This window comes from Emydura macquarii, unplaced genomic scaffold (genome assembly GCF_026122565.2).
Source record: "Emydura macquarii macquarii isolate MOO-44397 ecotype Brisbane River unplaced genomic scaffold, CSIRO-AGI_Emac_v2 contig_2473, whole genome shotgun sequence".
NCBI classification, from domain to species: domain Eukaryota; kingdom Metazoa; phylum Chordata; order Testudines; family Chelidae; genus Emydura; species Emydura macquarii.
In genome coordinates this window covers 16177369-16200499 of record NW_027132610.1, presented here as the reverse complement: position 1 = coordinate 16200499, position 23131 = coordinate 16177369, and the positions used below count along the sequence as shown (strand labels likewise).

General features: G+C 41.3%; 1 protein-coding gene across 1 annotated transcript in view; it reads right to left on the bottom strand.

Moving 5' to 3' along the window:
• Positions 1-6906, bottom strand: part of LOC137163019 (complement C4-A-like) — an 88159-nt gene extending 81253 nt beyond the window's left edge. The window contains exons 1-7 of the mRNA XM_067563039.1: positions 6772-6906; positions 5926-6118; positions 4315-4498; positions 3533-3603; positions 2641-2726; positions 1389-1471; positions 321-408 (exon numbers count right to left, since the gene is read on the bottom strand). Of these exons, the coding sequence (XP_067419140.1) occupies positions 321-408; positions 1389-1471; positions 2641-2726; positions 3533-3603; positions 4315-4498; positions 5926-6118; positions 6772-6836 (770 nt within the window). The 5' untranslated portion in view covers positions 6837-6906. The remainder of the gene's footprint in view (positions 1-320; positions 409-1388; positions 1472-2640; positions 2727-3532; positions 3604-4314; positions 4499-5925; positions 6119-6771) is intronic.
• Between the last annotated feature and the right edge of the window lie 16225 nt (positions 6907-23131).

The window sequence follows — 23131 nt, the reverse complement described above, 5'->3', positions numbered from 1 at the left end:
AGAACCTAAGTATCTAAGCATTTAATCGAGAAAAAACATTTTAAAAAAAGACTAGGTTATTTAAATGGTCAAATTAAGCTATGTATAATTATGAATTCCATCAAGACACTCTACGTAGTGCATTTTCACTTCTCATATGGCTTAAAAGCATTCGGTCTTCAAACTTGGGCCCCAAAAGATTCATTTGCCAACAATCGGACTGCATCTCCTGTCTTATGGATTAATTTAATTATTAATTACCAGGAGTGGAGGATGTGACAGAATTCATTTTTTCTTATCCCCAAGCCTCATGAAAAAAGACACCATTAAAATGTACTTACATTGCATAAATATCAAATGTAAAGGTCTTGTTCCAAATATGGTAGTATGGCTCAAAAGGGATCAGTTTGACCTCAAAAGATGGAAGTTCTGCACAAAAGAACACACAACAAAAAGAAATAAAGATCATGTCTAAAAATGTTCACATTTCAAATGTGCTTTAAACCCCATGAGATTTCGTAATGCAGAAGGCTTAGGAAAAATTGGCAGCTCCTTTGTTCCTGTACTGAGAGGTGTGCAGAGAAAGTTGCAGTCTCCAATGAAGCTTTAGGTGAAAGCAGAGCAGGCTGCAATAGCCCTATTGCCAGCCAGTAGTTGGAGGTACTATTACAGCAGCATAGAGACAGACAAACTTTGGACAGGAGCCTGATCCCACAAATACTGATTTAAATCAGGGGTGGCTCCATTGAAATCAATGATATTTCATGTCTGTAAAATATATGTGAGATCAGAATCAGGCCCACTGGCTGAGTGATACCCTTAGAGCTGGCTGTTTCTTAGCAAAGTACATTCATTATGAAATCTTCCAGGTCCAGCAAAGAATTTAAACTCAGGGTCAGATCAGGACTGGCCCTTACATTGGTGATTACGGAGGAGACGGTGCAAATTCTCCTAAATTCAATCAGCTTGCATAAAAATTGGCTGAGTCGAGTGTAAAGACTGTTTCTCTGTGCATCTCCTTGGGCACAAGGCACTCCACAGAGGGTAGAGCCATTGTGCTGGTACCTCCCATCTCTCCCCTCCGCCCCCCATACACACACTGCATTGGCCCACACAGCAATTCAGACACAGCAGGGTGAGTAACCTCCATTATCTTAATGGATGGTGGAGACTGCACGCTACTATATGTACCAGGGAACTCAGAAAGGGATTACACCTCCTTGAGATATAATCCCACAAAGCACTGCTCGAAGGATGGTTAACACCATCTCCTACTTGGGTTACTGCCTATCAAGCACATTTGGCCCTCAGTTATCTAGAAGATCTAATGTCTAAACACAACCAGATACTACTTCTGAAGTTTAGTCAGAACTTCAAGTACTCATGCTCCCAATTAAACATAGGCTTACCATAGTTTTTAACTTCAAATTCAGCTGAAACATTGAACAGCTCATACCCATCAAGCCAGGACAGGATTTTCCAGTTTCCAGGCCTAGTGTTCAGATTAAATAGAAAAGGGTAAGTTTCTATTACTCAATAGGTTTCCAAAACAATTCAAATATATTTAACGTATTGCTAAATAGAGTAAGAACCCCCCACAACAGTTGAAACCAAACATCAGTCTCACTCCCTAACAATTTATCTCCTTAATTTTACTTTTCCTTTGCTTCTGGGGAGCCCAGAATGTCTCTTTGAAGTGCGGCATCATTGATTGAAATAAACAATTTGGAGATCATGAGGAACAAGGCAATAAATGACCATGTTGCAAAACATAGAATACTTCCTGAAAACCTATATGAAGAAGACAGTCACAGTATAGTCACAAATGGCAATCTTCCTGCTATGAGCTCTAATTAATTCAGCATATTTTAACTTTAAGCACATACTTAAGTCACACTGAAGTCAATGGGATTCGAACCTGTACTAAACAAGTGCTTAAACTTAAGTGCTATACTGAATAGGGCTGGATTTAACCACATGATTACAATTTAAGCAGTTTGTTGAATTGGGTCCTTAATAATTTGGACTGCATATAATAATAATAATAAAATAATAATAATAATAATAATAATTTGGACAGCAGATAACATATAAGCACTAAATGATTGTTCTGGATCTTGTAAGGATCAAGGTGTCTTCCACAAGGATCTCAAGACCACACACGATTGGGCCATCATTTCCTGACAGATGTCATTTTCTAAAAGGATGCCACAGCTGTGTTAGAATGTAATCACAGCAGAAACATTTCCTTCACCCGTTAGGAGACTGGAGAGCCCGCATGCAGGCCACGCCCTTAGACAGTCTGTGTCCCCAGGATGAGGCATCTTTACCTGTCTTGTTTCTAATATTTATCTTTTTATAATATGTTTCATGTTTTCCAGCAATAGGGAGAGCCATGGTTGGGCATGTATGGACAGGCTGTGTATGTGCAGATGACAGAGAAACAGGTGGGTGGCAGCCCACGAATGCTTATGCTTGCAGAAATTTGTTAGTCTTTAAGGTGCTACAGGACTCTCATTGTTTTTGCTGTATACAGACTAACACAGCTACCCCTCTGGATCTCTGAAGCCATTTTTAGCCTGAAGAAAATTCTGATGCTCCCAAATAATATTAGCAATTTTGATATATTGACACGTTGAAGATTATGTCACAATAACTTACTCTGCAACATCAGGTATCATAAAATCGCCACGGATCATTGGCCTTGTCTGCAACATTAATTTTTTAACCACCATTCCTTTTGAATTCTATTGAGGAAAAAACAAAAACAGAAATACAGCTCAGGCCCTCAGAATGAAACACTTGTGTCATGAGCTGAAGTTTGTAGCTAGATCCTGAGGCGGGGAAAGAGCAAGATTGCTCTAATTTTTCCTTTCTTTAGGATTCCACTTTCCTACCCCACCTCCACATTCCACTTTAGACCAAGAAGGTCTTTATCAGATTCTCTTCAGAACCTGTAAACACCCTTCCTCCTCTGACTAGAAGAATTACTGCTAAGTGACACACTAAATTGCCCTGACAGTTCTCCCTGCCCTTTCTGGTCTACAAAGTTAGGAAGAAATTGGACCCAAGGTTCCAACATGATAGTGCACAGAACTACCCCTGGAATATTCATTCAGCCATACGCTGCATGTCTATATATCATTATTGTTCTTTACCTTGCATTAAGGGCATACTTTTAAACAATCCCCCTCATGAAACCTAGATGGGAAACAAACAGAGCCTTTCTCATCTACTCACAAGTTCAAGTCTGAACTGGGTTGAAAATGACTGAAAGTTGTCACCATCGGATAGCTGTCTACTGGCCACATGAAATAAATTGATGGTCTCTATTCAGTTCTTAATGGACAAATGCCCACACCACAAAAACACACCCGCTAACTGGAACTCTTGGTGGAAGTCTCAGAAGACACCTCTGTGCTAGTAATTTTTTACCCAGATTCTCGCAACTGTGAACAAAAGTGCAGCTGCACCTTCAAAAGTCATCATTGGAATCAGTCTCACTCTTGAACTTTATGCAAAACTGTGTTTAAATCACAGTTTAAATACTCACTAATACACTGACTTGAATCTTCTCATTTGCAGGTTTCATTGCATCGTCCAAGGTAAAGATCCTGTACTTGACTATTTAACAAAAACGGTAAAGCTGAGGGTTTCATTTTATCTTTCTAAAATACACATTCTAGTTCTATTTTTATGTTGTTAACAGAGTCAATCAATTCAGGATAGTAAATGAAATAATCAGAAAAGTAATAAAAAATCATTGTCTTTTCCAGTTATACTGGATGAAGCAAGATAAATATGAACAAATGTGTTTGCTGCTTTAAGAATATCCCTACAAAGACAGAGTAAATTTGGCCCCACTACAGTATCATTACAGGAACTTAACCATTGCAACTATAGAGTATATGTTGAGCTCCCTGAGTTATCACTTAATCCAATCAAATATTTTGTCACTTCACAATCATTACAAGGAGATGTATTACCCATCACAAAGCTCTGTGAGGGTATTTTCCCCCCATTTTAAATTTTTCTGATGAGAGTCATTGCTGTGTATTTCAAGAGGATGTTCCAGACTCTCCTTGGCCCATGGGTGGATGTCTAAGGGCTAGGAGAGAGGCAAGAAACTTCTTTCCCCTCTTGTGCCATTACACAGGGTTATGTTACAACTCAGCAGCCTAGAGTCTACTGCAGCTGCTGGACGCACAAAAGGGTAAGGGGAGTAGTGAGGTTTTTGCCATAAAGTGAAGAGTTTGCCATTAATTTTTTCCCTAAAAGCGACCATGATAGACAGCATTTTTAACTTCTGAAAAGCAGTTCTTTCTTTTTTAAAACCTTTTGTATTTGGTGTGTATATAGGTTTATCCGTCTGAATAAAAATGTAGCCCTTCTTGGAAGACAGTAGGATGCGAACGTTTTGAGTGTGTTCCTTAAAAAGCTCCTTGCTTTCAGTGACTAGCAGGACATACGGTTTTCGTCTTTTCTTGAACATATCTTCGGGCATTGTATCAGGCTTGATCTGAATATAACGGGAGAAGAACAGTGTTAGTTCCTCACATGGTGTAATTCACCGTAGCGCTGCTGAAATCCAAAAAGCTATGCCAACTTAAAGCAGCTGAGGATCTGGCCTAAGAAGTTTATCCGATTGACATATCCATGAAATAGCTGAAGAGCTGATACCATTTTTATGGTTCATCATATCATTTTTAAACAGACAGTAATTTCTTTCTATTTTGGGATTAATACTTCTTTGGCATTAGAAATGCAGTTTACTCCCTCATTTTCTGCCATGGAACTATGGAAAAGTAAAACATCATGCTTTCAAATTAAATATAATTAAAACCTAATTATTTTTTGTCCTAAATACGTATTACATTCTTATCATCATGCCATTTGGTAGTTGTGATAACACCTCATATTCCCTTATTTTTGAGAAGTTTGGGCATGTGATTAGAGCTGAATCTGATGCAGATTAATAAATTATACCAAATGTCCTTTCTCGGAAAGAGCTCAAACCAAAGCTGCAGATCTGAATGTTAGGGATATTCAAATCAAGTCTGAATTTTGCAGCATGTCCCTATCTTCACAATGAGACAAAACAAAACGCAGATCTCAGCTCTTCTGAACTTTAAGTACTTGTTTCAACAGCCACTAATGCTAAGCAGGCTTTGGGGTGCAATGCAGCAGCTCCTGAACAGCTAAAAATATTGAACATTTTTAGATTAGAAGAGCATGTATTCTAAGGGCAAGATGCGTTTTCCCATGTTTGGAAAGTGTCTATCACACTGTGGTTGCTACCAAAGTTTTATGCCTGGTCTACACTAGAAAATTAGGTCAGCATAACCATGTTGCTCAGCAGTGTGCAAGATCCACACTCCTGAGCAGTGTAGTTAAGACAACCTAAGTCTCCATATAGACAGTGATAAGTCAACGGAAGAATTCTTCAGTCAATTTAGCTACCGTCTCTTGGGGAGATGGATTACCTATGCTGATGGAAGAATCCTTCCCGTTGGCATAGGTAATATCTACACTGAAGCACCATAGAGCCCACAATAATAAAAGACCACTTTACCTAAATGGAACTGTGAAGTGACTTTGCCAAGGCACCAGGGCCAGTATTCCATTCCCCATTCTCATGAAAAAGTCACAGAATCTTTACTGATGAAAAGTGATCAGGAACTTGGGTCTACCTACCTCATAGAAGACAGCACTATAATCACAAAGAAGCCACTGAAACCATGTTGGGGCGCTATGTTAGTAGTATTGACTCAGAAGACAGTGCCGTCATCTGAACCGGCAATACCACTCCAAACAGAGCTTGAGTTTTCCTATCCAAGCTCTGACCCTGGATAGGAAGGAATATCACAAAGTCCCAACTCATGATGATCTGGCTGCAGACTGATTTTTAGATGACAGCTTTGGTTATTATCATGATTGTTGACTCACCATAAGTTTTTTCATTTCCTGATAGTTGTTTTCTTGGTTGAGGGTAAAGACAGTCCTATCTGATAGATGCTTATTTTGTATCTCATCCTTGAAGTATGCTGTAACTTTGACAGGGCTCTGTGCTCCATGTACTTGAATGGTTACTGTCTCATGTACTCCCACGTGCACCACATTTGGTGCAGTAATAAGAAATCTAAAACCAGATAGAATAGAATTTACAGCCATGTGGAGTTTTTTAAACTGAGAAGAAAAGAGCACCCAGCCAATGCAAACTTTTCAAAAGATGCTAAACAAAAAGACTTGTCAGTTTCCCCAGATCAACCCAGCCCAACATAAATACAATAGAAATCAATCAACCTCTGCCTACAATTCTCAGCCACCATTAATCATGACAACCAGCCTTACCCTACACTCATCTCACATGCAAAAGGGGGAAAGGGCAGATCTTGTAAGCTAATAATAACTACCAATGTTTAATGGAGAACAAGATTAGACAGGCTCATGCCTGCATATCTGGAAATAAAACCAGGCAGTGCATTAATAACACACATATATACATTTTTTACACATTAAAAACATGTATCTTCAACTGATGGTACCAATACCCGTCCTACACCATCTATACCTCCAGATGCTTCCATACATCAACAGGTATCACTTCCATCTGATGTACATCACAGATAGTTCATCTTCATCCAGATGCCTGTCACCCTAAAATACTAGTAACACAAGACTGTGGAATCTGGGGTTCATGAGAAGGAGATAGGGAGTTGAGTGTCATCCAGCTATGCTTTCTGGCACATGGCATTTGTCATTAAGCAGAAAATTAAAAAGCTATATACTTACGATGGTGCTTGGTTTGCATTGCACAACAATGCACAAATGCCTAGCACAAATACCAGCCTTTCCATCGAAAACCTCTACAACATAAATTTCCTTGCTGGAAAAAAGATCTAACAGAACAACATCAACCTCTCTTTGAGATAGGGGTGGTTAGAACAGGGCTGACCACAGACTACAGTTATCAGTCTCTATCCCGGGTTACTCATTAATAACCCTCAATATTATGCAATTCGAAGTGACTGAAGATTCCAGAGATGTAAAAGCATAGCCCACGGATGCGCATTCTAGATCTAATCAAGACTTTGCATGTCATTATTCAGTCTGTTGCCCAAATTCTTTGCAGCTGCAATATTTTCAAATGTTAGTCATTTAAAATCATGTGGAGGGACGTTATCATAATACAATGCCGACTTTAATATTGTAAGTTCTGAAAATGCAATCCTTAAAATCACTTTCATGAGAAAGATGGCATGAATAAAATAATTGCAATAAGACAGTTCTCTATTCGGAGTGGGGAATAAAAGAAAGAGTGCAGGATAATGCTTTTTTCTATTTGAGCATAATTTTGTTCTAGTAAATTTCTTTCCATTGTGTTTAAACATTGGTTGTATTTAGTGATAATGAAAAATTGGAAAACACTGACTACCGCCAAGTATAGCATAGGCAGGCACTCAGCAAAGTTCACAATGGAATTCTGCCAATGCAACTCTGTCCTGGCCTGCAGTACTCAAACTATCACAACTCTGGACTTTTCCTGAGCAAAGCCTGAGGATTGCATTGAACCATGCCAGGTTATGTGCTGGCTCTGTGATGTGGACAAATGTCTGCTGCAGGCTTGAATTAAAGACATCCATTCAATTGGCTCTGGTTAGACTTTATGGGTGCCCTGGAGGCCCACATCCTCTTTTCTCTCATCTTTTTTTCAGTCCCCTTTCTCCAAAATCTGGTCAATTTTTATCAGGGATGAGTTAAATTGCCTTGGCTGGTCAGTCACTGTTAGTGAGATTAGTGGACATGTACGAAGGTATATGAATAACCTCAAGGAATGGTTCAAGATTAAAATGTTCTAAGCAGATCAATAAGCACAGTTCTCTGATTCCATCTCCTCACCTCACTTTCTGCATGTAGTTTGGAGTTAGAGTGGACAGTTTCTTTATGTTATAATAGTTTCTTCTCTGATTTTAATTAGGTGAAACGTTCCAGAATATCCCACTTCTTTTCTCTCTTCATGAACCAGGGAGGACGGTTGTTCAACCACCTAAGGGCCTGATCCGGTAGGTGTGTTCAGAGGCCACCTACCAGCTTGGGCCCCCTCAAGCAAGTTCACAGAAAATAGTTGAGGAAAGGGAGAAAGACTTCCCTCATAACTTTTAACCCAATGGTTAGGTACCCTTATGGGATATGGAAGAACACCAGTTCAAATCCCCCCCTGCCTGAGGGGAAGAAGGGATGTGAACAGGGATCTGCCACCTTATTGGAGTGTGCTCTAAGACACTATAGGGCATTCTGATGTAGGGCTCCCTGGGTCTCTCCTGAGGAAGCTGTTGCACTGTAAATAAATAATTAAGGAGTCATTGGAACAGGGGGACTGGATCCTCTGTCTCACACCTTCAGGGCCAGCCCTTGACCAAATGGCGCTCCAGGTGAGGAGCGTCTCAGCCCCCCTCCGAGGTTTGAGGAAAATGTAGTTCTCAGGAAGTCTGGAAGGTTCCACGAGATTCTAGGAGGCTAGTGAAAAATGAAATCACATACAGAATACCTGAAATATTTTACTTCAAACGTTCTACTTCCCCTTTTGTCGCTAACAACAAGAACAGCACCCCGAGCCTGGCGCTCCCCGAGCTCAGCACCACAGGCGGTCGCCTGCCCCTAAATGCAGCCCTGCCCGCCTTCCAGGTGAATGTCCTAGCCAGGACACCAGGCTTCAGTGTCAGTCTCATGCTTGCTTTCTCCCTTTCTCAACCAAACAGCTCTTTAAGCTGTTCCACTATTGACAACCATCCCCCTTATTGCAAACAGACAGAAAGGCTTTAGGCAGCTAACTGCAAAGAGGGCTTCTGGCTCTGGCCTGCTATCAGGTATAAGCACCTCCCTAGACAGAGCCTGGACTTAGGCTCCTATCTCTGTGAGAGCGGCTTAGCCCACGCCACCTAGCAGTCTGGCTTTTGTGAATGATATTCAAAGTAGCCTCTCTCCCCCCAGTCTTTGTACAAGGAGCCCAAATGTATAATGAAGGCTTTGTGATTTGCTACTACTTTCCAGACACCTAAAAGTTAAGTGTCATGACACTCAGCATCACCACCTAAGGACCTTTGTGACTCTAACCCTACGTCTAGGAGTGGGGTTAGAGTCACACCTAACTAGGAGCAATAACACAAGTTTCTGCCTGTGGCTCAGCCTTAGAAAGGGACGAAGACACTTTTGGCCACAGCATTGAACGAATCACTGTTAATTTCAGGACCCCATCCTACAAAGTGGAGAGCACTTCTTCTGAGATGCCAAGTGCCTTCATGTCCTGTTGAAATCCTCTGGGAATTGGGAGCAATCAGCACCATCCAGGCTTGGACATATAGATGCTATTTAAAGTCACAGAAAATAATTAACACCTAACTGTTTGTGCTGTTACCAGTTCTTTACTAAAGTCAATATGGAAGAATTAGCTAAAACCGCCCTCCAGTCTAATCTTACCAGCCCTTTCCCGGAACGTTGACTCATAAACATGGTTTTATTGACAGAAGAGAAGGGAAAATTGCCCATCTGATTCACTGACAACTAAAAACAAGAAGTGGGCCCATGAGAACTGTCCGCATTTTCTAGTGCTAAACTGCCCTTTGGCAACATTTAAGCCTGGTCCTTTAATTATTAACATCATATGTCTGGAACAGGTATTAAAAGGCAGTTGTCTAAGTATTTGTAGGCTATGATACCTGCTATCAGAACTACCACTTCTATCCCACATCCATTTCTACAAATTTGCTCTGTTGGGGGGGACTGACGATTTCCTCCCACGCAACCATCTCTGAAGGCCAAGGAGACCCTGTTCCAAACTCACCCGGATCCTCCATCCCACACTACCCATGACATTTGCTCTACAGTGGTCAACAACTCCACACTGTCATGAAACTACCATGATTCATTAAGTTAAACATTTAAAACGAAGCCTTCTTGCTATACTAATTGGTGGTATCACAAGAGTAGTAGGTCCCTCTGTCCAAGGCAAGCAGAAAAGGACCATGTTGCTAAAGCTGGGAACTGGCCTCACCCTCCTACGCTTCCATCCATTTATAGAACTCTGGGCACAGCACAACATATGCACAATTTGCAACTGAGACTTAGTCCTTCTAGCTTTGCCAGAGGCTCTCTTTGGGTTACCTGGAAGATCTGCTTTTTTGGGAGCTGGGGTAACCCAAGATGAGTCTTAGCTGATGTAATACCAGCTGCAAATGCTATGAGCTATTTTCAAAAGTACCTCCACTGAGTGCACAGAATTGTGCACTCTTTTTTGGGTGCTCAAAAACATTGATATAGCAATGGATTCTGGGTTTACATGGACAACTCAGGTTATCAGGTCATCAGGTTATCTACTCATGGCTCTGAAAGGGCTGGCAGGGAAATCCATGTTTGCTTAAACAGTGTCTTTCAGAAGGAAAAAAGAAAAAAGAGTCTGATGCACATGGAACAGCACCTTAATCCTCAAGCACTCCCAGTAAAGTCAGTGGGGTTACTGAAGGGTAAGTGTAGCAGAAATCTGGATCAACTATCTTTAGAAAGCTGAACAAAACTCTTCTGACATTAATGAATAAACATAGCAGAAATGGTGAGTGTTCCAAGTGCTGCCTGATTTTACAGCAGAATCCAAAAGGGCAGGCCTGGAACTTAAGGCTACCACACAATTTTTAATTGTCTCTATACACAAGTAGATGAGTATATGCATACAGAACACTCTCAAAACTTTACTATTTATGGTTAAAGTCATATCTTATATAGAAAGCCAGTGCCAAATTAAACACAGGCCCACAGTAGCAGAAGGCCCCTCTGTATAGCAGGAACCTAGGTTCACCCTTCTGCTGTACTCTCACAGCTGGGTAGAACGTTTGTGGAGAGTGCAGGCAATGGTGTGAAGAAATGGTATTTGCAGAGGTGCAGCACCTCTGGTGTATCTGCTGCTTCCCATCAACGCCAGCTTCTCTCAGGAAAAGCCCACTTCTGAATGCAAACTCTGTTGAAGTTTCCTTACAAAAGCTCTTCACCCCTTAGACTGCCCAGTACGACTCAATTTCTTTTCAGTGTCCACTCTCCCCAGTCCCCACAAACACATGCTTCCCACTCCTCTTCCGTGAAGTGAGGTGTCTCCAATCTCCTTACCCACCCCAAGCCATATTTCCTGCTGCTTCTGGTTTTTTCCCCAGTCTGAGCATGGAGTAGGTCAGCAAGCCTGCCCCACTGCGTGCAACACCATGGCTACACTATTTTTAATGCAGTAGCTCCATCAAAGCTAGCGCATGTACGTCTACCTGAGCTAGAAATTGCACCTCCACCTGCAGTGTAGACATATCCCAAGACAGAGTTTCCTCACTCCTGTGTGGCTTTGTCCAAGTAGGGGCAGAGTCTGCATCAAATGACATACATCTCTTTCCTCAAAGTACAGATCTGTCACAAAATCACCACCTGCTAGATTTATAAGGTAGATAGCTATTCATTCTAATGTGAAAATCTAATCTTTAGTAATTACATTTAAAGGAAGAAAGGTCGGCATACATCAAAGCCACCAATGCTAAGGAGTGCAGCATACATGGATTTAAAAGAATTGGCATATTTTAAGTGGTGATAAACTGTATTTTCCAGGATGAAAAAAAGGAAAGCACCGTAGAAGAAAATCTTGTACAGAACATGTAAAGTGGAATCATTTTAACAGCACTGTAAAAGGAGACCAGCCCTTTCTCATAATCAAGGAAGATTCCAACTTTTATGAGCATCTCTTGTACTCCAAGAGGTAATCGACCCTCCTCACAATTGACATTATATTCAGCTTGACTACAGATGCTCCAATATCCCTGGGAGGGGGCAAGTTTAACATAACCCTTTCATTCACTACCTAGGGCTGTAACACCCAGGTACCAAAGTTGGTCGTTTCCAACATCAACTTCCCAATAATGCTGCCCGGAAGTAAACTTTTGGGTGGCAAGAACTCCAAGACAGCAAGTGAACCTCTCTGGATAGTATGGTACATCCAGACACTCATGACATTCTTCCACAACTCTGTTGTTCTCAGACAAAGAAAGGGAAGGGTGGGCAGTGTTGGGATCCAGCAAATGCTCTTCTGGGCCTGCCATGATCAGCTGAAGTAACAGCAAAAAATTACAAGCAAGCAAGGCTAGCACCCGTTAAACAACCCAAACTGGCACTACATTACAAGTTAGGGAAGACGAGCAAGTATCCCTCAGTACTGATACAGTTCATTAAAGGAAATTCAAATGCTCCCCAAACTCACAACACTGAATAAGCCAGGTATTACCTCCAGTGCAACTGATGCACAAAGATGCACTGATGTTATTCTTTGTAATAAACATTTCTGCTCAAGGACACACAGCAAATGAGTGAGAGAGATAAAATCAGAACTTAAGTTTCCTGATTCCTAGGTTCAAGCTTTTATCACTTTAATCAGAATTTACATGATGTAGCTGGATCACAAGAGCCTGCAGAGAACCCCTTTAACTCTAGCACCAGGATCCACTGTAACAACACGTTGTTGAGTCAAAAGAAGGACTTCAAAAGGTTTGGGTGAGAATGAACAGCCTCTCATTTGGTCAGGTCTCAATCCTAGTCACTTCTTTCAGAAGACACCTGAAGAATTGTGCTGTTGAAACAGCACTTCCTGGTATTAGTCATCAATACATCATAGAAATGAAGAAAGCAAAAACCTTCAGGTGTAATGACCAAATATGTTTATCTCCAAGAACCTGTTGTCATTGTGGCCCAGGTTTTTAAAGGTATTTAGGTGATGCTGCACTCAGCATTGTAATGCCTAACTGATTTAGGAGCCTAGATCTCATTTTAAAGAGGGATTTAAGCATTTAGGAGCCTAATTCCCATCAACTATCAATAGGATTTGGACCCTTAAGTGAAAAAGATCTAGAATCCTAAATCACTAAGGCAGTGCATGTTGAGTGTAGCAATGCCTAAATATCTAAAAACTTGGCCCCATATCAAATAACTCAGCAGTCTAATAGTTCTTATTTCATGCATACATTGTTACACATACCTGCAGATCAGTTTCTCTTAGCAATAGTTAAGACAGTTGCTAGGTATGAGACAGGATGCATTTTATCAGATCACTTTTAAAAAAAAGAAAAATGGGATAGTACCTGGACTGAGAACTGCAAACACTTTTTTCCAAGCGGCATATTGGATCAGTCCATTAAATATATGCCAGTGAGGAATCACTTTATATTTGCTGAAACTGGGCATTGCTGGTAGATGACTGCAGAAGAAAAAGAATCCTCAACATCAAAGATAAGGGGTTTAAAGTAAGTTTTAGTTAGACTAGAAGGCTCATGAAATAGGCAATGGGACACAAGGGTGACATTTTCAAACCTGGCTGCCTAAAGATAGGCTCTTAAATCCACCTTTGGGCATTTAAATAGAAGTGGCCTGGTTTTCACAGGTGTAGCTCCCACTGATTTCAGTAGGTTTAAGAGCCCAGCCATAGGCACCCAGGTTGGAAAGCTCTGGGCCAGGGCCTTTCACCTGAAGGTCACAAAGTCAAATTCTGTCCACCTCTGTCATGACTGAAAGTTGTTAATAGCTGATGGCTGCTTAGGGCCATATGTGGTGAGGAAGCATGGACCAGGTTCAATTCCCTCCTCCACTATAGACTTCCCATGTGACTTTAGGCAAGTGACTAGTCTCTCTGTGGCTCAGTTCTCCATCTGTAAAATGAGGTAGCCCTTCCCTACCTTACGGGGGGAGGGACTATCCATTAACAATTGTGAGGCACTCGGATATTACAGTGATGGGGGCCCTAAACATAGCTAAAACAAATAGACGAATGATGGCCAGGGCTATCTCCTGGTGGACAGATCTCCACATGACAAATGACATAACTGGTTCTAGTTGCATGCAATAGAGTTGTCACCTGCTCTGATCTGCACAGGGGTAGTTCTGAAATGGTAGGAACTGTCCATGGCGGGAGGGGGGGGATAAATCAAGACAATTAAGAGTGCTAATTTTGACTGGCAGCAGCCTTGAAGGGTTTCTGAGCCAGGCTGTGTACACGTAGGGCTCAGGCAGGCACAGGGCTGAGGTGGTCATTGAGTGGCGGTAGAAGGAGGGGGTGGCTAGGTGGTCCTGCCAACATCTCTGTTTATCTGGAGCTGCAGTAACCCCTACTGCTCCATAGATGAGAGAAGGTTCAGAACTGGACTCTTCCAGTCCCAATTCCGAAATGACAATGACAGTGGCGTTTCCACTGCAGATGGAGAAGACAGAAAATCCTGGGGATAGAATGCAGTGAGGCAGGTGTTAAAGAGAATAGGTAGGGAAGGGGACAAAATGGCGGACTCTTCATTTATCAGAGCTGTCAAGCTGGTGCCTTCACCAGCACAAATTCCACAAATTTGTTTTTCAAAGCTGAAGTTTGTGGTGGTTGCATTGACTGAGGTCCAGCACTTTACAACTATTTTTGATTTTAAAGGATAGGATCAACTAAGAGAACCCACTGAAGCCTCCTAGTCAACCTCAGGCCCCTCCAAGTCACTCAGTCCTTTTCTGAAGTCACCAGTCACTGCAGCACACTGTAGACTGTGAGTTAACAGAAGGTTCACTTGCATTGAGAGAGTGGAAATATGTCCTGTGAACAAAAGAAAATTTTAAAAAGTCATATATGTTTGTTGCAAGCAGAGAAAAACATTTAACTCTGTTCTAGAACTAGGGAATGGCAGTGCAGGTTTTGTAGTAGCCACCAACTTCAGAATTCCTATACAGACTAAAGCGGATGGATGGATGGATAGATGGATAGATATATTTAGTTTTCTTCAGCTCAGAAATTTACTGTGGCCTCTCCTGTTGCCTTCACTGCTCCCTCAGCTGGCTTCCACATTCCTGTCAGTAGTCAACAGGGAGGAAGAGAGGGCATGAAGAAATGATTCCACTGTCTTTTGAAGAACAGAGAGTTGACCTTGAGGGACTCACAGGGAGTGCTGGAAGCTGACAAGAGATATCTCAAGGACATTAGAAATGAAGACACACAAAGAACTGAGATGAGCTGAGTCCAAACTTACCCAGTCGTTCCCATTTTGACTATGCAATGCTGAGATTAACTGCCCCTAGTCACCATAACATCAGTTCCTTCAAGGCCTACATAACTCCAGAATCAAAGCACACTGAGCAATAAGTGCTATTGTAGTTCAGCCAGTATTTAAAGTAACAAATTGCCACCCCCTAAAAGAAGGGAAATGAAATGGTGCACTCAGCTGTCACAGCCCAAAACATACTTTGGGATCATGTCAAAAGTTTGCTTTATTTCCAGTCTTCATTAGTTGGTGATAGGTCATACCATTGTCTGGGCAGGCTTATTTGGATATAGAATAATGTTTGTTTGTAGAGCTGTGACAAACACCTGTTTAATTTGGAGTCTTTCACTATGACCCTGCAACACATGAACTAACAACTCAGATCTTTTCATAGATCATTCTTTAAAGGTAATCCGAAAAGAATTTTTAAAAAACTGGGTTTGTGCCATTTTTGGCTTCTTTATGTTTAAGAGAGCCTAGATGTTTCTTTCGTTAGGTTTCGTCCCTGCTTGATTTTTGGCATTAAGAAATATCAGGTCTTCCCTGGAGAATCTACAGGACATGTATAGTGTTAACTATCTCACATCTTAACTTAAGGGAGGCACGTTGAGTCCTTAACAAAGACATCCTTTCTCCAAAATAGAAACTAGCTACTAAATTTAAATAGGATTTTGCACACGCACATGCGCGCGCACACACACAATCCAGAAGAGTTTTATACAATTAGAATAAAAATTCCTTCTCCTCTCGGTTGCTTAACTTTCCATCTCTGGATCTGTTTGATGTCATCTTTTCATTAACTCTTGAGTCACCATAGAATCTCCCAGTCTAGGTAGTACAGAAATTTCTAACGTAACACCAAGTTGTTTCATAAGTTACCTTTAAAACAAAACAAAACTGACGTTCCATGGAACCTATACCTGTTAGCTGAAAGCCCACTGCACATCTCCGTAACAAGGTAACAGAAGGATTTCAACTAAAATATTTAAACTGTTGTATATCTTCCAAAGTCAATGTTCTTTCATATTTACCTATCTGCTAAGCTTTTGCTGACCGTATTACTGATTCATTTGTTGAGGCAAAGTCCAATACAACGTACAGACACAAAACAGTCTGAGATTCAGATGCAAGTAAAAATTAAATAGTGTACCTCCACTGGATGAGACAGACTTAATTTTTCTTGAACATCTGCTATCCCTTCTTCCAATAACTTCATTTTCACTTCATCGTCTCGCATTGTGTTTTGCATGATAGCAATGGCTTTCTGTTCTTCAGCTTCAAGTTCTTCCAAAAGCACTTTTTTCTCATTCAGCAAGAACTGAATAAGATCTCCAAGCTGGGCTTCAATTTTCTCCTTTAATTACTTTGCTTGCACCTGTTGTGAGGATACATAGAACAGTATCTCAATGCACATTTTAAAAAAATAAGCACTAAAGTGAATTTTCTATGGAGTTCCCCTTACCAACCTCTGAGAAAGTCAAAACAACAGAATGTGATGCTGGCTGGATTAGGGGAACCATTTATGATATTATTTAACATCAATATTTCAGAATGACAATAATTCATATGTGATAGGCCATATCAGGTACTATTAGAAAGGTTATAATTTGCTAAGTATGATGATATTGTTTATGAGTATGTGTCATATTTGTATTGGAAGTTATGGATATGTCTGATGTAATCTGTATTTCAAATTGTGCTGTGTTTGTGGGTGATACCCCAGACAGCATGGTTGCAGCAGTAGCCTGCTTAATGGCCCATTAAGGGAACTCAAAGGATATAAATAAATATAAATATAAAGGATAAAATAAGCCCAAGGAAAGAATCCAGGGGCTACACCTTATGAGTCACCAGAACTTACTCATGTGACCCTGGACTCCATCTTATTTCTGTAAATTTCCACAACCAGCATGGCAAAGGCCAAGGGACATAAAAGGAAGCTGCACGACATCCATATTGTCTTTAGTCTTCAGTCTTCATCTACCTCTGGATCAACTTATCTGGAACTGAAGCTGTGAAATGAAGGACTGAGACCCATCCAGGTACTGGATGAACACCAGAGGGACTATACAAGCCTGCAAACTCCACAATTTTACTAGAAACCTGATATATATGGACTTTCAAATCATTTGTATGTATCTGGTTGCTTTAATCCTTTAACATTTCCCTTATAGTTTGTTTCTTTCCTTTTATAATAAACCTTTAGTTTTAGTTACTAAAGGATTGGCTGGCAGCATGGTATTTTGGGTAAGATCCAAACTTATATTGGTCTGGTGATGTGGCTGACCCTTTGGGGTCAGGAGAACCTTTTTGGCAAAGAGTTTTAAATAACTTATCTCTTTACTGCACCTAGTGGCTTATTGGAAGCCAGAGACTGAAATGCAGTAAAGGGGGCTGTGTATATTTTGTTTTAGCTTCTTGCTAACTGTTGTGAGGAATCAGAAGCATTGTTTGTGGCTGATTGGGAAGTCTGATTTCAGTGTCATCCACCAGTTTGAGAGAATCTGATCTCCTTTTGCAGCCTGGCCTGACCTTGGCATTTTCAGATGGTCTATCCTAGGCACAGATGGGTCTCACAGAATTTTAATGTTTCACATTTGACATTTCTGAAAGTTAGAATTATAAAAATCTTCTCAACAGCAGAGCGCAATTTGTGGCTTCACTCTAAAAACTGATTCTAAAGAAGGGTTCCAAAATTTGCTCTCTCTCACCAACTCCCAGGTTTCACAGATATGATTTAAAAGTTTGAAAAAATATTTTCAACAATAAACCCCTCAAACGCAGCTAGGGATCCACAAGTCAAACTGGGTTCATTTCTGCTCACACAGCAGCACAATTAACCATGAAACCACTGAGTAGCATTGGCATATGCCACAACTACATCTTTATGTACTGCATGTGTGTGCAGGAAGAGAACCAAGCTTGGCTTTCAGATCACAGCATTAATTTGCTGTACTAACAACTAGAAAAATGTAGTTTTACTTCAAATGAATTACACTACCTTGTTCATATATAACACTTTCCATCAGTAAACCTCAAAGCTCTTCACAATCTTGAAAGTATTTATCCTCACAACATGCTTGTGAGGCAGGGAAGGAAGTGCTATCATCCCAATTTAACAGAAGAGGATCTGTGGCACAGGGAGATTAAGTGACTTGCCCAAGGTCGTAAGCGTGATCTGGATTCATTCAGAGTCAATAAACATAGAACTTCATAATGCCATTGTTACAGTCACTTTGTATAGTAGAAATGAAGTGTAAATATGCAGTTGCAGTGTACATATGCTAAAATTAACAGCGGTAAAGAATAAACTAGCAATGGTTCATTTTTACCTTAACTGTTTCACAGGAAGCTACACCTATCTTTTTATAGCAGTCATGTTGTTTCTTCTCATCACGGATAGTTTACTAAGCAGCTGAGTCTAAATGAAAAACAAATGTTAAGATGTTAAGATTATTTTTCATGATGTACGTACACATTTAGAGGTTTTTAATAGCTCCAATATTTCTAACACAATACTCAGATAAACAGCCCTTTCCTCATTTAAGAGCCAAGTCACAGCACTTTGTACTTAAAGAGGGCCCAAGACCTCAGTCCAGCAAAATACTTAAAATACTTAGCCCTTATATGCTTTCATCAATAGATCAAAGTACTTTACAAAAGGAGGTCAGTCTCATTACCCCATTATACAGAAAGGAAAACTGAGGCAAAGAGAGGAAAAAAAAAGTGACTTGCCCCAGGTCACCCAGCAGGCCAGTTGCAGAGCTGACAATAAACCCAGGTCTTGAGTGACCTGGACCAGTGTCCTATCCAGAAGGCCACACTGCTTCCCACTTAAGCACACACTTAACTGCTTTGCTGTTGTGGACCAATGTAGCTGAGCAAACCAGTTCAAGAGCTTCCTGAATAAGGAAGGCCCTGTCCATGCAGCAGCTTTTATTTAGCACTGGTGACACGGTTGGCAAAAAAAAAAGTTACATCCATATAGCACATGGTTCGTCAGTCACCAACTGTTGAATATTAATCGTGTTCTGTCCTCTAGAAACCACATCTGGCAACACAGAGTTAGGCATATTGTTGTTCTGGATCCTGCTGTCTTCCCTGCATCCATGACTAATGAGCTATACCTTCGTCTGAGTGGGGCTGAAAGGTGACTCGGAGGGTTAGCCATGCTCCACATTTCTGCCTGCTTGTCTTGCCTCTGGTGATGGATGTGTAGACAGGCAAATCTGTCACTTCACATCTTTCTTGCCTTTGTTTTTAATTTACTTGTTTTTTCCAAGCACTAGCAACCAATTTTTACTTACTTCTTTCTCTGTTCCCTTGGGCAAGATCAGAGTTCTGAGGTGTTAGTTTCTTTGAGTCATATATTGTGAGCACAAAGAAGTTTCTTGGGGATGGAAGGAATCAGTCAGTATATTTGGTTATTGGGTTGTGTGTGCATTAAGGCGTGTAAATTAAGGGTGCCTTAACTGGAGATTTCCTTGCTTTTTGCTGATCATATTGGGTTTCGCATTTCAACACCTTAATTCTAATCCAGCTAAGGGCTTTTGTTTGAGGGAAATAAACAAATCTTAATATATTATCTATGCTGTTACCTCAAGCTTATCATACATATCTTCTGCAGGGAACACTTCATGTGTCCTGTTAAAAACACAAAACAAAAATAGACACAGTCATACATATTCCATTTTGTGATAGTCTTACAATTACAAAAATATACAGCACTTCCACTTTCCAGGTAGATGGATTTCCTAAAAACTGAAAAAGTGGCAATTAAGGTAATATATTCTTTCACCAATGGATGGTAACACAAAACATTCCTATAAATGTTGGTGTGAGTAACCAAAAGATATCCTTTGACTATTCAAACAGTTGTTTGAAGGAGGCCTGTCTCATGTGCTGCTTAATCCTGTCAATTTCAAATTTCTTTGCTTTTCAATTGACTAATCAAAAGAGACAATATGGATCTGCTCCTTTGAGTTAGAGCATAGGCGGAGTTTGACTGCTTAATTTGGGGGGACAAGGGGTTGGGAATTTATATATATATGTCTAACTAGTCAGCTTATTCTGCTGCCAGTGCTCCGTTTAAGCTATCTTGGTAACTGGAGCATCGGGGTAGCTTAATTTCTCGGCCGGTCGCTTTCCTGAACTTCTGGCCATATGACTGGAAGCCAGAAGTGCTTGTGTTTCCGCCAGGCCCACCCAAGTCAGCCGCAGGTCCTGTCAAAGATAAGTCCTAAAAAATCATCATAAATTTGTGGGGGCAATTCCCCACCCTCAAACTCCATGAATTAGAGATAGGTCCATGAATTAGAGACAGGTGAAATCCCCTGTGCATAAACACAAGAAGAACTCTCCAAGCTTAGTAGCTATAATTGTACTTATAATAAAGGACACCTAACTCAGAGTTCTAGAAGACATCTGACTGAATGTGAGTGAAGAAAACCCTAAAAACTGTACTAAGTTATTTCCTGTCTGGTGGTCCCAGATGGAGAGCAAGTCAATGGCCCATTGGGCAACACTGGCACAGGATACTATGATGTCCAGAAGCTGAAGGATGTCAGGCAGAGCTCTGGACCACTAAAGGACAGGTTGGGTATGTTCTCTTTCAGGGAAAGATAGGTTTATAGTGTAGACCTGGCCTAAGACTATGTCGGTACAACTACATCACTCAGGGGTGTAGATTTTTCACACCCCCGAGCAATGTAGTTATACTGACCTTAACCCTCTGTGCAGATAGCATTATGTCAATGGAAGCATTTCTCCCATCAACATAGCTACAAGTAAATTAAAAATAAAGGCAAGAACGAGGTGAAGTGACAGATTTGCTCAGACACATGTCCATCACTAGGTCCCCCTTCCATGAGTGTAGGAGTGTCTTCACGTATGCGCTGCAGCTCTGCAGATGCAGCATTTTAAGTGTAGACCTGCCCTTTGTGTGTAAACTGGGGGTCTTAAACACATATGGTCTGAAAGGAACACACTGAAGAATTCTTGTCCCAAATCACCATGAACCAAACTGACTTGTTGTATCTTGCATTGCCTTGTAAAAGCTGAAGACGCAGAGGGGCTGGCACAAAATCACTTAGAAAAGGGTCAGCCATTTAAATACGCTGTAGTTCGGCCTGGTCTACCCTAGCCTTTCCTCCCCACAAGTTTCCCACCATTGCTGCACTGACACAGCAGATTAAGTGCTGTTAGCAAGGGTTGGTGGGGTGCTGGTGTCTGCTTGTTTTTTTTACCACCATGCCCCTTAGTTCTGAGCAGAGTTAGTCAGCCTAGGGGGAAAAACACTGTTGAGGTTTGGCAGTATCTCTACACAAGTGCTGGGAGATGAGAAAAGAAAGCCAGCCAGGGGAGCGCATGGCCCTTGCCACCAACAGCCCTTCTTCACAAACAACATACAGATTGGGACGTATGGTGAGGAGGGCAGGGTGCCTGGCCAACCAGAAAGAAGGTGCTGTCAGCAGCCTGCTCCCATGCAAAGTCAACTGTACCAAGTGCCGTAGTCATGCGTGACAAAGCAGCAATAACTCCCCTTCCACAACCCAACTGAGAAGACACCTGGGGAGTCTGTGGTAATTTAGCATGAGTCAACTGTGCGGAGCTGCTGACTGGGGCGGGAGGGGGCTGAGAGCCACAAATTAGGATAGTGGCTACATGCAAGTATCCTGAGATCCCAAGATGCGGTTTCAGCCAGAGTTTTCTGTGCATCCCTTGACTCCTAGTATCAGTGGGCCACACCTTTTACCCCTAACTACTATCGCTGTACCTACCATCAAAAGGAGAGGCTGTATAGCTACTGGAATGCCACACAGCTTTTGATGTTTTTCTCAGCTGTGGATTTTGAGGCAGAAGAAAATGATACAGATCCTAAATGCTGGTATAAGTTAAATACTGATATGGGAATGCCACTGCAGTCTCATCCAGTTCATTTTCACCATGAAAGGGAACTATACTGTATCTAAAAAACCTCAACTCTGCCTTCTTCTGATTATATAGATTGTCAGCCCTTTGGGACAACGACTGTTATTTCATTTTGTGCATGTAAAACGCTGAGAACGATAGACGCCTATCTCTTATTGGGGCCTCTAGATGCTTGTCTTTAGGTATTGTAATGCCCTCTGGACAATTTCCTTGCAGTCCTTATTCCTTTAGACCAGTCATGCTGAGAAAAGCCTGATAAGTGGAGGCCGTGCTTGGACTTATTTTGGGAACCGGGATTTCTATTGATCGGGCATGACTGGACTATTAAAAGTTTAAACACTTCCCAGAGAAGGCAGGGTGTTTGCACGGGCTTTGGGTGTGAATATCCATGCTACCATGGTGAGCTGTGAAAAAACAGGGTGGGATGCGGGATAAGAAAGAGATGTACAAAAAAGAGGACTCGAAAAGGGGGCAGGACTTTGCTGACTTGAATGTTGCTGTCTGTCCCTTTTCTTGGCTTTTGTTGTTTTCTGCTCGAAACCAATCAAGTCTCAGGTTAGGCCAGTGATACTCAGACTGTGGCTCTCAAGCCACAAGTGGCTCTTTAATGTGTCTTCCTGTGGCTCTTTGCATGATATTAAAACATGGTGTGATTCAATTATTAACCGATCTAAGTTATTAACAGTCAGGATTCTTTTACTATATCATTAACCAATTAAGTTATCAACTTGCACTAAGTTATTAATTTATTTGCTGTGAGAATAATATATATAAAAACTAAATATTTCCCCTACCTATCATTCATACTACTATGGCTCCTTTGGATAATGTTGATTGCTAATTTGGCTCCTGAACCACTGGGTTCTGAGTATCACTGGGCTATGTTAGCTCATGGAGGTTAACAGCATCCCTAGCTATCCTGCATGGGGTCCTTGTCTGATGCTACCTCAGCTGATTCTGCTGCTAGGAAAAAAGAAAACTTCACCTGTCAAACCGACCTCACTGCCAGCTCCCCAGTTTTCTGCTTGGTTGAACATCTGTGGATGAGATTGTCCATTCCTGCTTTCCTGAGAGAGGGTGCCAACGTCAGCACTGACATAGCAACTCAATACCTCTCTCCTACCATACACACACTCCAAGCC